At 41.9% G+C, this 13,454-nt stretch overlaps 1 protein-coding gene across 4 annotated transcripts in view; it reads left to right on the top strand.

Moving 5' to 3' along the window:
* FAR2 (fatty acyl-CoA reductase 2) overlaps positions 1-13,454 on the top strand; it is a 155,822-nt gene that overhangs the window by 105,696 nt on the left and 36,672 nt on the right. For all 4 annotated transcript variants that reach the window (XM_074589633.1, XM_074589652.1, XM_074589661.1 and 1 more), the window contains one exon: positions 11,949-12,124. In XM_074589633.1, the coding sequence (XP_074445734.1) occupies positions 11,949-12,124 (176 nt within the window). The remainder of the gene's footprint in view (positions 1-11,948; positions 12,125-13,454) is intronic.

Raw genomic sequence — 13,454 nt, 5'->3', positions numbered from 1 at the left:
CTTTCAGACAAAGACATGATGGAGGCTCCAGCAGGTTGTCCAATGGGGGTCCCTTTGGCATCTTTGTGGACTTGGATTCAAAGGTCAGCTTCATCACCATCTGTAGGTGTCCACACTCCTACTGACAAAAACATCCTGCAGTTCCTTATTCTGTACCTGATTTTATTTCTTATCTCCCAGTTTTCTATTTCTGGATGTGACTTTTCAGAACCCTTGCACCTCTCTTTCTCCATCCAAACTCCTCTCAAATGAACAGTCTGTCCCCAGTTACTTTTTTCCTAGTTGATCCCATTTCTGCTACATCCATACCCAAGTTTGTTGGGTTTTTTTCAGTACTGTTACTTAGATAGTCTTGACTTTGTATGGTATTACTTATATCGTTGCCTGGATACAGGTGACTTTGGAAGACTTTGCACCCCAAAACTCCCCTACCAGTATCCATTTCATACTGGCGTCATATTGTTTACCATATACACTCACTAAGACAAATAATTTTATTTTAGCCTTGACCCTTCTACCTAGTTGCAATTAAGCACAAGCAGTTTCTTATCTTGTGCACAGTCTGCATACCACAGCACCAAAGTAACACATTTCTCATACTCTGGTTTTGTGCCCGTGCGGCCTTGTTGACCTTGACCTGTTTTAATCACGTTCCTCATTCCCAGTAGAGGCCTGCCTTAGTTATGAGGGTTGGTGCCTCCCTCAGGACCTCCTGCTTACACCTTATCACTCTGTAGCACTGATACAGACAGAAAGCTGTATGCCCTAAAGATGCTAACTTTACGGGCCGCGCAGTTTGGGGGAAATCTTTAAGCACTGGGGGGTTTACCCCAGGGAATCTGGAAAATTGATGGGCTCCCTCTACCGAATATGGCAGAGCAGGTAGAGACTTCATATAAAGATGGTTTGTACTTCCTTTATTTAAATATATAGTTAGGATGTATAGCCTCATGCAAGTAGTCCTTTTCAGAACATTGTGTGTTTCTTATTTGTGAAACCACTATGTGAGATGAGAGATGTATTTCAGTACACGTAGTTGGTTGTGGTGTGTTCTGCTTGTTTCTTCTCCACTCCTTCAGCCAGGGTTTTTCACTGGTAGATTAAAGCATTAAAGTAATTTATAACCTCAAAGGAGCAGGGCCAAGGATGCAGGCTCATTAACAGTAATCCCTATTCAGACAGATGGGGAGACTTTTGTGTACAAACAACTTTTGGTTGTTCAACCTAGTTGAAAATGTTGCTCATTCTGGTGACACATGGGCAGGTGATCTGTTACACCTGAAGCATAATTAGCCCAAGTGCTCATTTCTGTGCTTATGAACTGAGTAGCATAAAACTAATTGGTAAAATGTAGATCTGGAAGCCAAGGGCAGGGCATGCAGAAAACATGAATGACGTTTCAGCTTGCATGAATTCTCCTCTTTGGTCTCCATTGGAAGGAGTATGAGCTGAAAACATACTTGCAGAGAAAAGTAACTTTTTTATTAATAGATGTACAGTATTTGGGGTATTTTGTGAGTGAGGTGAAGACTGCATGTCAGTGTGAAAGATGTCTTGAGTCACAGATCCTCTGAGCAGGAAGTTTTAACATTATGGGTTTAGCTGGAACAATTAGTAGGAGTGCTGGAGTTGGTAAGTCAGGCTTGTAATGGTTGATTACCTTTCAGAGTCTCTGAAAGATGCTGGAGTAAGCTAAAACCTGAGCCTGGCTTAAGGACACTTGATACGGTTTTCCTGATCCTCTTTAAAATGTGTGTGTGTTTCCTTCCATACTAAAATATCTGGATTTCTCTACCATTTAAAAAAAAAAAAAAAAAAAAAAAGGAGAAACTCCTACCTGACTGCAAGCAAAACTCCTTCTTATCTTTTACTGCCTTAAAGAGGAAAAGTCTCGCAGGATGCAAGCTTGTCTCTTACCGTCAGCCCTGTCAGAGCATTCTAGTCAGGTACAACTGCAATGGCAGAGTAGGGAGAAAATTTTCACGTAGTATGACTGAGCCATCTGTGGCAACGTTCTGATCTTTGTACCGGGAAGGGAGCGACATCTGCTCCTGGTAAAAGTGTTACTATCACAAGCTGACGTTAAATGGCCCTCCTAACAACAGGTATCTTTATTCTGAAACAAGTCTACACCTGCTGCTTGATGAGAACCAAGCTAGTGGAAAAGGGAGTACACATGCCAAAAGGCTGGCATGGACTTCATGGGCCAAATTTGCCTTTTCCTTACATCAGGATAATTTGACACTGTTCAATGGAACTGCTTTTTTTTTTTTCTTTTCTTTTATACCCATGCCAGGAAGAAGTGAATTTTAAGAATGTTTATTATGGACAGAACCAATTGATCCAAGCACTGTCAAAAGAGGTCTCAAATACAGATTTCATTTTAAAAATATTTTATATAACGTGCAAAGAGGTTGGATTCAGAGAGCAGGTCTGAGCTGTGAATCCAGCTGTCAAGCTTGCATGTGGGCTTCTGCAACCATTTCTGAAGGGTTTCCATGGATTCTTCTGAGAACTGGCTGTGATCAGAGGCATTAATAACAGCTAGTCTCCGGTAAGAGTGGTACTTACAGAGCCACACTGCGTTGTAAGTAGCTGGACGCTATTTGGACAGATGGTTCTATCTTCTTAAAGAAGTTTTAAATTCCCTAAGCTGAAGGCTCCTTGGATGGAAATCAAGGATTACTTGTAACTCGCTACTTCCTTGCTTGCTTGGAATAGTGACACTACAGAAAATCGGTTTATAATGGTTAAGTCATCCATTCTTAGGTATTTTCTTAGAATCTCAACTATTTTGTTCTTCACTGGACTTGGTCTCTTTTTCACAAGTGCCTTCACTTCTTGTAGTGTCCCTGCTCTTCCTATTAGTCTCATAAATTGCATTACCTTCTGATCATCTCCCAGTAATTTTCCAGTTTGCTTACTTACTGTATGGGCTGCATGTGGCCTTAAGATGAGGATATGATTATGGTTAAGTGACAGCAAGGAAAGGAAGGAGATATTTGACAGGCTGAGGTACCTGGGCTTAGTGCCTTCTTTTAAGCACAAAAGAAAAAACTACATTGTTATGATGAACATATGAACATCATAACATATGATGAATATAATAAATATATATGTGGAATGGCATAAGAAGTCTGAAATATTTATATTGGATGTGAACACGAAAGAAAAATGATGAAATGAGTAATTGTTCTAGGTAAATGCAAAACTTCCATGTACTGTTTGACAACATCCGTAAATTGAACGTTCTTGGGATGAATTTCAGGCACTGAGACCAGCTGACATGAAATGGCTTGCACTCATGCCATTAAACTTTCTTACCTTCCAAAACATCATGGCCACGTGGGATATCTGTTAGCAAAAGCCCCTGTCCCAGGATAACTCCTCACTTGTGACCAGGGTCTTGGTCATCTTTCTGGTACCTGGTTCAGGCCAAAATTGTACTAAGACCCAAAATTGTACTAAGACAGTGGAACAGTGCAGATGATTGAGTTCCAGTGCCCAGGGCATAACCTGGCACAGTTTAATTTCCAGGTATAGATATTTATGCAGAATTCATTGGCAGCTGTCTTGTGTGGTGGAGGTTCAGCACAAGGCTCTTACCATTTGCTGGCTGCCTGCTCCTCACATCCCAGAATCTTCTAGCGTGGGTCATGCTAGAAGAGTGACTTACTCTTTTACTGTATGCTGTACTCATTTCCCAGATATTCATCTCTCTACGCTTGAGTACCGTCTCACTACAATGTTTAAAAAATCTTTTTTTTAATTTGAGTAACTTTAAATATTTGATGCATTTGTCTTGATTTGCTCAATTTCTGTTGTGTGTTATGTCAAAGGATTGTTACCTCCCTTACACTTGCAATCAAGGTGAACTTTGGTGCCATATTACCTGTAAACCTGTAAAATGATGGCATTTTCTCCTTTATGCCTCAGGAAGAGGTCAGGGATCTTCAGTAAGTGAGTGTGGAAGTGCAAGACATTCACCCTAGGTTGACAAAAGTGCTGCAGTCATTCCTTTGGAAGAGCTCTTTGGAGGGGCCCAAATTCAGAGCGGAGTATGTCAAGACTTTCCCAGATGGAGTTGTAGGGCCCAGATGGATCCGTGGAGTTGTCCTTGAAACAAAATTTTGAACTGCGTACCAGCACTGTGTATTTTACGGGTTATGTGCTGGTTGCCTCGGCTGTATCTGTGTGACAGCCAATGTGCCTGGTTATCCTCTTTGGAAACAGCATTGTAGCAGAAGGAGAAGTAGCCTCAGGGTCTGGCTGAGATATGGTTTCTTGAATGTTTCTAATTGTGGGGATCCCTCGGTGACTTCTCGGCAGAGCTCTTTTTTCACTAAAAAGTGACATTGTGAGTTACTGTGTGATCTGACGTACAGCGACACCGCCAGGCAGACCTCAAGACTTCTGTGGGGCTCAACCAGTTCCAGCCATCAGAGGATATGATCGTTTGTACAAACAAGGACTGCTACGCAGAGCTGATGCCAATTGTGTCGTGCTGGGTCAGCTGTTGCACAGCTGGCTGAGGATGCCATCGTGCTGTATTTCATCTGTGAGAGCCACCTCTTTTTCATATCATTCCATCCTGTGAAGCTTCTTCATTTCTTTAAATGTCTTTCTAAGTCTTTCTTGGTCATTTCTTTAAACACCTACAAGAAGTTGGCATCTATGTTTGACACAACCTTTACTCCTGGTTGGTTGGCCTTGGGAACTCAGCGAACACTCCTGAAGTTCCCTGGCGCCCAAGCAAATCTGGCAGTGGAACTTCAAAGATCTCTAATGAAGGCAATGGGTATGGAAAAGCAGATTCAGATCCTATGTCTGGATAACTCTGCACTTATCAACGTTTCCAAGACCACATAGTGATTCTCTAAGCAATCAGTAGTGAATTCTGCATGGCAGGAATTGAAGAAGGGGGAAATGGATGGGACTCTGGTCGTAGCCAAGTGTTCCTGCCATCTGCCAACTGACTCCCCCTTGGGCCTATGCCCACATTGGGGCATAGCTATGGAGGAGGGATGAGAAGGAAAACCATTCTGTAAAATGCATGGGACGAAACATGTTAAATGGTTCCTGTAGGAGAAGCTCCAAGTGTTACCACCCTCCTTCCCTGCACTTAAATTCTTCCCCTGTTTCAAATATCAAGCATATCATCAAATGCTGATAGTGATATCTGTCTAAGTACCACACAGGGGCACAAGAAATGTCTGCGATGAATGTGAGAAAGCTGCATATTCTGTCTGTGACTTGTCCGCCCACCTGCAGGATGGTACTAGAGACCACAGAAGGCTTTTCCACCTCTGTCAAGTCCCTGATGCTCCCGTCTACAACGCTTGTCTCTGAAAGAGCTCCTTTTACTGCTCCCGAATAGCTGACACCTAACCCCGCATATTCTTGCTAGAAAACAGCAGGCTTTGTCAGCAGCCAATTTTCAAGGAAATTGGCCGTTTAAAACCACATCCCAAGTAGCTGGCTATACCTATTAGCCTTAGCTGACCTATATTGAAATTTACTGTCTGTCATCTTTTTGTTTCTGTAGTCTTTATCTTTAAATAATCAGCTCTTTTGTTTACTAGATGTTGGTCATGGGTACTGTATTTCCACTACATTAGCTCTACTCAGGGGAAAGTAATAGCTCTAGATTGAAGCATAAGCCATTTGTTTTCCTGTAATGAGGAACGCTCTGCTGCATGCTTTCTAACTGATTAGATGAATTATGCTTTATTTGCCTTGAGAAGAACCATACTTAAAAGCAACTTTCTGAAGAGGAAATGAGGCGGAGAGCGCACAAGCGGAAAAAAAGGCTCTGTCTCCATTAATGCTTCCCAAGCTGCGTTTTCACACATTTCTTGACTGAGCAATCCTGATGCTTATTGCTGGAAATGTACCAGGCTAAAAATTAATTGCAGGCTAATTACTTTATGTCAAGAAGCTGCACAATTATTTCTCAAATTTGCTACAATGGCAATTCTAAAAGTGCTTATGTACTTTCCTTCCTTCAAGACTGTATCAGAGGATTTTATCAGTGGCAAACACAAGTGAGGTAAGCCCTTTCATCAGAATAAAACTGCAGAGATCAGGTGTTTTTTAAAGAGTTATTTTCATTACTTTGATACCTGCAGTAGTTTAGATTTGTGGTGGTCACTCGTGTCCGTTTATGGTACTGCCATTGAAAGCGCAGAGGGTTATATGCACCAGGGTGTTATTCGGTATATCTATATATAGAATGTTTCCTAGCATTTATACTGCAACAGTCTGTTCAGAAGAAGGACTTTTAAAATTATTCAACGCACTCAGTGGGACACCTTCTTCTTTAAAGGAATTGTTGCCATGGTGTTTTACCCCTTGGCCTATGTCATGCTTAGAATAAATTATATTTCCTTTACAGAAGCAATTCATGCTTCTACTCTCCTGAATTATGCTAAACAATCCCTTTCTTTTCTTTATCTGAAAGGACAGAAGCTTTTCACCTTTTTTTTTTTTTTTTAATTGAACTCTCTCAACCTTAATCTTCTCTGTAGTTCCTCATATATGAGATTCGTTTTGTGGGAATTCTCTGATTTTTCTCCACTTTAAATGTTCTCATACAGTAATGCCTTGAAATGTTCATACTGTAAGGTAATTTACCATCTTTTGATAATCCTCCTAGAGAAGTCTAATATCCCAGTGCCTATTAAACACACCTGGCTCCACTGTGCGCCAGAGAAAAGCATTTTTTATTGGTCTTACAAAAAAAAAAAAAAAAGCTCGCAACATCTGGTTAAAATAGTGTAATTTGGATGCCTCAACCGATCGTTGGTTTTGTACCACAGGAGGAAGAAAGGTTACCTTTCTAGGTCATGCTTGAAAACTTGATGCTTTCTGGGTCAGTCACCAAAGTGTTTGGCCCTGGTCTGGCAGAGGGGCAGCCGTGAGGGCAATGGCTGAAGAGGCAGCCGGTTGCAGAAAGGTGCCACGGCGAGTTACGGTCTCTGCTGATACCATGTTGAAGAGCAGTAGCCCACCTTCACCATGGCTTGCATTGCTGGGAGATGTTTGTTCAACACTTTGGAAGATGAATCCTTCACATTAGGGGAGAGCACAAGAAATAGCGTTAGATAATGTTACCAAGCAAACAGGAGAACTGCCTTCTCTCCTCTCCTGTGTTTCTCAATGAAGTGCCATCCTGCATGGTGCCTGTTAGAGTGAGTTGGTTTTATAGGGGTGAGGACTGATAAGTCCAAAAAAGGAAGGACTACCCAGGCTTCTTTGAAAGGCAGTTATAAGACCAAACTCATGCAAGTTCCTTTTTAAAGTAGACCATAGCTTAGGCATGGTCTACTTTTTACTCTTTTTTATTTGCTTCACTGAAAATGTCTCCTGAGAAAGAAGCAAAGCCTTTGGCATTTTACATTGTTCAGTGGTTGCTTTATTTTTCAGCTGTGCTGTTCCATAGATGTGCAATTTGCCCTTTCTTTGAGGGTTTTTTTTGTATCTTTGTGGTATGGAAAAAAATTCTGATTGAAAGATTGATGGGCAGATATCTCTCTGAACTATTACGTGCTTTAAGGCAAGAGCAGAGAACACAGAGAGTTACAGATGTCCTTTGGAAAGGCAGGTCAAAGCTTAAGTGGGCAAGAATAGGGGAAGAGAGGCCCATCAAACACACTGAAATATAACATTGGGAAAAGTTCTAGATGTCCTGTTTTCATAATAAGTGCTTGACAATGTAAATTGAAGTCGCAGAGATTAGGTTATAAAAGGGAATTGCCTGATTATAATATAAGAAAAATTCAGCAAATTTCTGAGTGAAATTCACACCTCTGTTGAGGGACAGCACAGCCTATGAAGAACTTGCATCCTACTTTGAGTATTAAAATGAAAATAGCGGCTGTTAGGTTCGTTTATTCTATTTTGGTCAAGGCAGCGGAGTTGCCCCTGGAATGCATTAGAATGCTCAAAAAGACACTGAAAGCAGGATACGTTATTACTGATTTCCCTCAATTTAATTACTATTGGACAACTTGAAATCAAACATCTTTCCTTTTCTCTTCACTGTAATTCTGTGGCAATTCATGTATCACTTCTGAAGTATTGCTGACTTGGCTGGTGTTTTCACGCGGTTCCAACAGTACAGCATACCAGCCCACTTTTATCCATTGAATATATTTCATATTGGCAGAAGTCTTCTAAAAAAGGATAGAACAATCCTTAGGCCTCATGCAGTTATCGGGGATTTATTATATACGCTCTGGAGTTAATCAGAATTTAGAGATGCAATTATCGTTTAGCTGCACACTAAGCATCATCTTTACGTTAAGCACTTCTTGAGCTATAGGAAACAGTACAGAATAAGTTGCATTTGTTTTGTCTTTAAATCTCCTTGCACTTTCCTCTAAAGCACTGACTAGCCTGAAATCTTCAGATGCCATAAAAGAGGCAGCAGACTTTGATTAAGCAGCTGCTCCTGTTATCTGATTTAATGGTGATGATGAACTGGATGTTCTTGTGATCCAGAAGGTATGCTGATTCGTGAGACTGCATTTAGAAATTGCCTTCATCCCTCAGAGGAATGCAGTGAATCATTGCACGGGGTGAAAAACTACAGCTGTTGAGTGGTGTGTGGTAGTAGGCAATACCTAGCAGGAATACCAGGCATGGAAATATTGAAGGGGATATTATCTGCAGGGGGAACATCAGGAGGAGGTGGCACGTAGGCAGAATGTAACTGTCCAAGTTCAAGCAAGGCTGGCACTGCAGAAATACTACTCTTCTTTTTATATACCGTGACTGAAATGGAGAAAGGGCTGATTCATTCTTTCTCTGCCTTTGCATTATTTATGCCAAAGTAAAACAAGTATAAAATAACTCTCATCGGGTGCAATCTCTTTACAATAGAACAAACGCAGCATTCCTAAAACTCTTAAAAAGATAGCTTTGGTCTTATGTGGGTTCTCTGAGAAAACTCTCCATTTTGTGTCTCACCAGGGTTTGCTCATCTGCGATCTCTCATGAGATGATGCATATTTGGACAGCCACTCCAGCGTCCTCTTGTTAGAAGACAAGTTTTTTACAGACATTAGCGCTGCTAGTACCCAGTTCTGAACATCAAGTCATTGGGAACTGAGTTCCTACAGTCCAGCTGGCTCTCACCAACATCTTTGTCCTCGAGTAGCTTTCTCTGGCTAGCAGTCTATTCTCTGGCCTAGACTACGTTGCTGAAATATGCATGTAGTTGGGTGCAACCAAGAGAAATTAAATGACATTTTCATGTTCTAGCTTTTGTTAACTTGCTCAAGTTTCAGATTTATGAAGGACATGCAGCTGTGTTAAAAGAAAAATACATGAAGTCAAGCACACAGTGTGCTGCTTCGCAGGGAAGGCTGATGACTTTCTTATCACTTCTTTATCCCTAAGAACGTCAAGGTTTATCTAGATTTGGTTGTCAGGTAAACAGAAAAATAGTAATCCCTTAGTCAAACAAGAAACTATTGATATTAGTACCAATTTAATCTTTCATATGTCTTTTTCTTTTAGTGTGTTAAATTTATGTCACACAATTCCTGCTCTTACATAAACACTGGGCAAGTCAAAGACACAACAACCTCTAATAAAACAAGAGACCATGATAGTGAGGAGATTTACAAACTCGGTGTTACTGATGAGTGAGCTACGGAGTAGAGGCAACAACCAAAAAACACAGAACTACTGAGAAGCCAGCTGGCCCATTTTCCTGCCCTAAGGTTCAGCTATTCCCTGCTTCTCCTGGCAATGCTTACCTAGACAGTTCTTAAATGCGGCAAAGGTGGTGGCACATTCCTTCCACCAGCAATCTGTCCCAATACTTAGTCATTCCTGTCAGTAAACTAGTTACCTTTAGTCTAGATTATACCTCTTCAGATCCTACAGCATCTCTATTCTATTTATTCTTTCCACCCTTCTTGTTGTCTCTCTGCCCCCAGAAGGGCAGAGGTTTTTGGTATTTACTATTAACTTCATTTGAAGTTTCTCAAATACAGTAATGCTGGCCAGCAATACAAAAGCCTTAGAACAGACATTTCTGAAACTCAAGATGATTTTTTCAAATCTTACTCCAGCAAACTCAAATACTATTTTGAAATTCAAGCTTCATCTTCTTTGTCTGTGAGATTTACCAAATAAAAGGTCTCCAGGTGGAACCTGCAGTAGCTTTCGTGGTGCAAGCAGAACTGCACCCAGACCTGCTATACTGTTATCAGGGACTTTGAGCTACTCACAGAGTGAAAATGGGAACTGAAGAAATTGCTGTTTTTACATAGGCACTTTCCATGTGATGACAGTATTAACTTCCTTTTCCTTTCAGAAGGGTTGTGCACAGTTGTCTTGCTGTTCAGAGTACCTGCTATCGCAGAATCACAGAATGGTTCAGGTTGGAAGGGACCTTAAAGATCACCTAGTTCCAACCTCCTGCCATGGGCAGGGACACCTCCCACTAGACCAGGCTGCTCAAAGCCCCATCCAGCCTGGCCTTGAACACTTCCAGGGATGGGGCATCCACAGCTTCCCTGGACAACCTGTTACAGTGCCTCACCACCCTCACAGTAAAGAATTTCTTCCTGATATCCAATGTAAATCTACCCTCTTTCAATTTGAGGCGGTTACCCCATGTCCTATCACTACACTCCCTGATAAAGAGTCCCTCCCCATCTTTCCTGTAGGTCCCCTTTAGGTATTGGAAGGCTGCTATAAGGTCTCCTCGGAGCCTTCTCTTCTCCAGGCTGAACAGCCCCAACTCTCTCAGCCTGCCCTCATAGCATAGGTGCTCCAGCCCTCTGATCATCTTCATGGCCCTCCGCTGGACCCGCTCCAACAGGTCCGTGTCCTTCTTGTGCTGAGGACTCCAGAGCTGGACGCAGTACTCCAGGTGGGGTCTCACCAGAGCAGAGTAGAGGGGCAGAATCACCTCCCTTGACCTGCTGGCCACACATCTTTTGATGCTGCCCAGGATGCAGTTGGCTTTCTGGGCTGCAAGCGCACATTGCCTGCTCATGTTGAGCTTCTCGTCCACCAGCACCCCCAACTCCTTCTCCTCAGGGCTGCTCTCAAGATCTTAGGTAAAGATCTGCTGTCTCAGATCTTGGGCAAAGCAGGGTGCCAAATACTGGTTTTGGAGAAGTCATCAGGCAGACTGTATATGGAAATGCAGGGATCTTTTTAGTGAATAGACACTGAGTCTTGTCATTCTGCAGAAGACTGGGCAGAAAAAGTGTATTGGAAAGAGCTGTGGATCATAGTCATAGAAAAAAAGGGCCAAAAGACAGCTTGAGAGGCCAACTAGCTGTACATTTGTCCAGTTGTACAAAATTGCTGGTGGCAGTCAGCAGCCTTAGCAGTACGGGTTATTGAGATTCCCCATCTTTCCATCCCAAAGGCAGTTCCCCACAGGACTCATCTGACATGAACAAAGAGTGACAGTTGGCAAAGAGCAGCAAAGGAAGAGGAGGAGCCAGAATGTGCCCTGCTCCCTTCCTCTCATCAAGTACTTTGTAGAACCACCCACAAAATTGCTTGAGTCTAATGCTTGACAGGCTTTCCCATCCCATACTCTGCCCTCCTCCTCTTTAGCTCCTGATATGGTCCTACAGGCAGCCTTAGAGGTCAAATAGCAAGTGGTTGCAGGAAATGTGGAGATACAGGAATTTCAGTGTCTGTCCCAGGAAATGAGTGGTGCAGGGAAGATTCATTCATCTCTTCAGGACAATGCATTACCTCTTATATTTTTGTTGTTTCCCCTGTGAGGTTTTCCCATGGGAGGGGACAAGTGAATTAACTATTTTATCATCTCGTCTGTGTCCTCCCTCTGAAAGAACCAGGCATTCTCTTTTGTGCCGATTTCATTGATTGATGTAATCAGACTGGCTACTAATCAAAGTGATCTCAGTAGCCTAATTCTGTACCTGATCTCTCTCTGTTTGTGCTTCAAGGTCTTTGACAGGGTCCGAGAAGATTGCCCTAATTTCCACGAGAAGATTAAGCCTATTAATGCTGAGCTCACTCAACCTAAGCTGGCCATCAGTGCTGAAGATGAGGAGGAGCTTCTGACCCGGGTCAATGTTGTCTTCCACTGTGCAGCAACAGTTCGCTTTGATGAACCCCTGAAGTATGTCCTGCTTTCTGTATTTGCTAAGCATGATCCAGAACGCACAGCAGCCTGTAACGCACCAGTCAGTGCATCTCTTGTATAGCTGCAGTGATAATTCTCCATTTACGTTTTCATGCTACGTGTGGTTCTGCGCTGAATGTGCAATGTAAGTGCTCTCAAAATGTCATGTGCACGTGCACATCAAAAGTGAAGTATCATCTTGGCAGATTTCCATGGGAACAGAAGGAAGTACTGCGAGCTTGGGTTGTAATATAGCAAGGGAGTTAAGTATGACCTAAAATTGGGATAGGGAAAAATGTGTTTTAGGTCAAGAGGGAGAGGTTTTGGCAGATCTAGCTGGAGACAGCTTGAAGTGAAACTATGTTGTGTCTGTCTCTAAAGCTAGTGTTAATGGCTTTTCTTTGTCACTGAGTAACTGAAGAAGGAAATGAGATGTTGTTGTTTAAGAAAATAGCCTATCACAAGCTTTAAAATACCCAACACTCAGTGTAATTAACTGTTTAAAATAAATGCTCAATTTCTGAAGGCACTCCTTGGGGAGTGCCTTTCCAGGCGGGCTTTCCATTAAGAGAGAACAGCAGAAATAAGCCACTAAACGAAGACTGGATGTGTAAGTGCTTCTATGCAAATTGTAAAGGTCCAGAAACTGAGGTGGAGGACCTGGATTGCCAGATCTTCAGTTTTTTGAAAAACGCTACAGCTGTGAGAGCAGAAAACACAATTATTAATGTTGGTCTTCATTTGCCCGTACGTAGGCTAAATAGATGTCCACTGTGTCCCCCATTAATAATTGCTTTTTGCAACACCTGATTAGAGAACCCGCGAGAAAGGAAGCAGCTCTTGATTGAGCCTTGAGCCACACGTAGAACCTGGCTCAAGATATAAGTAGCAAAGCACTGCGCTGCATTAATAGCCATAAATGTTTTTGAATCAATACACGAACAAACACACTATAAAAATACATCACAGTGGCATGTAACATCAAAGGGAAACTATGTTTTTAATAAGGAGGATAGCTAGAAAGAAGTTAAAAGAAAAAGTTAAAAGGGTCATCTGCTTGCAGGCAGCGTAGAAACTATTTAAAGGCTGATTGCATGTGATCTGTCAAAATCTCTCCAACAGAACAAGGAAAATCCAGTACGATTAAATGGCAAAGTACAAAAAGTTGTTAAAATCAAATTATTCCTGTCTGAATGAGAAAATACATTGCATGGGTAAAAGTTCTAGCAAGTTAACTGTGAAAGCATATAATACTGCAGCTCAAATAAAAATTTTGAGCAGCGATTTGCTGACAACACAAAAAATAAAAATGTTGTTAAAACACGGC

Source organism: Larus michahellis, chromosome 1 (genome assembly GCF_964199755.1).
Source record: "Larus michahellis chromosome 1, bLarMic1.1, whole genome shotgun sequence".
In the NCBI taxonomy this organism is placed as follows: Eukaryota; Metazoa; Chordata; class Aves; order Charadriiformes; family Laridae; genus Larus; species Larus michahellis.
This window is presented reverse-complemented; position numbering and strand designations above follow the sequence as displayed.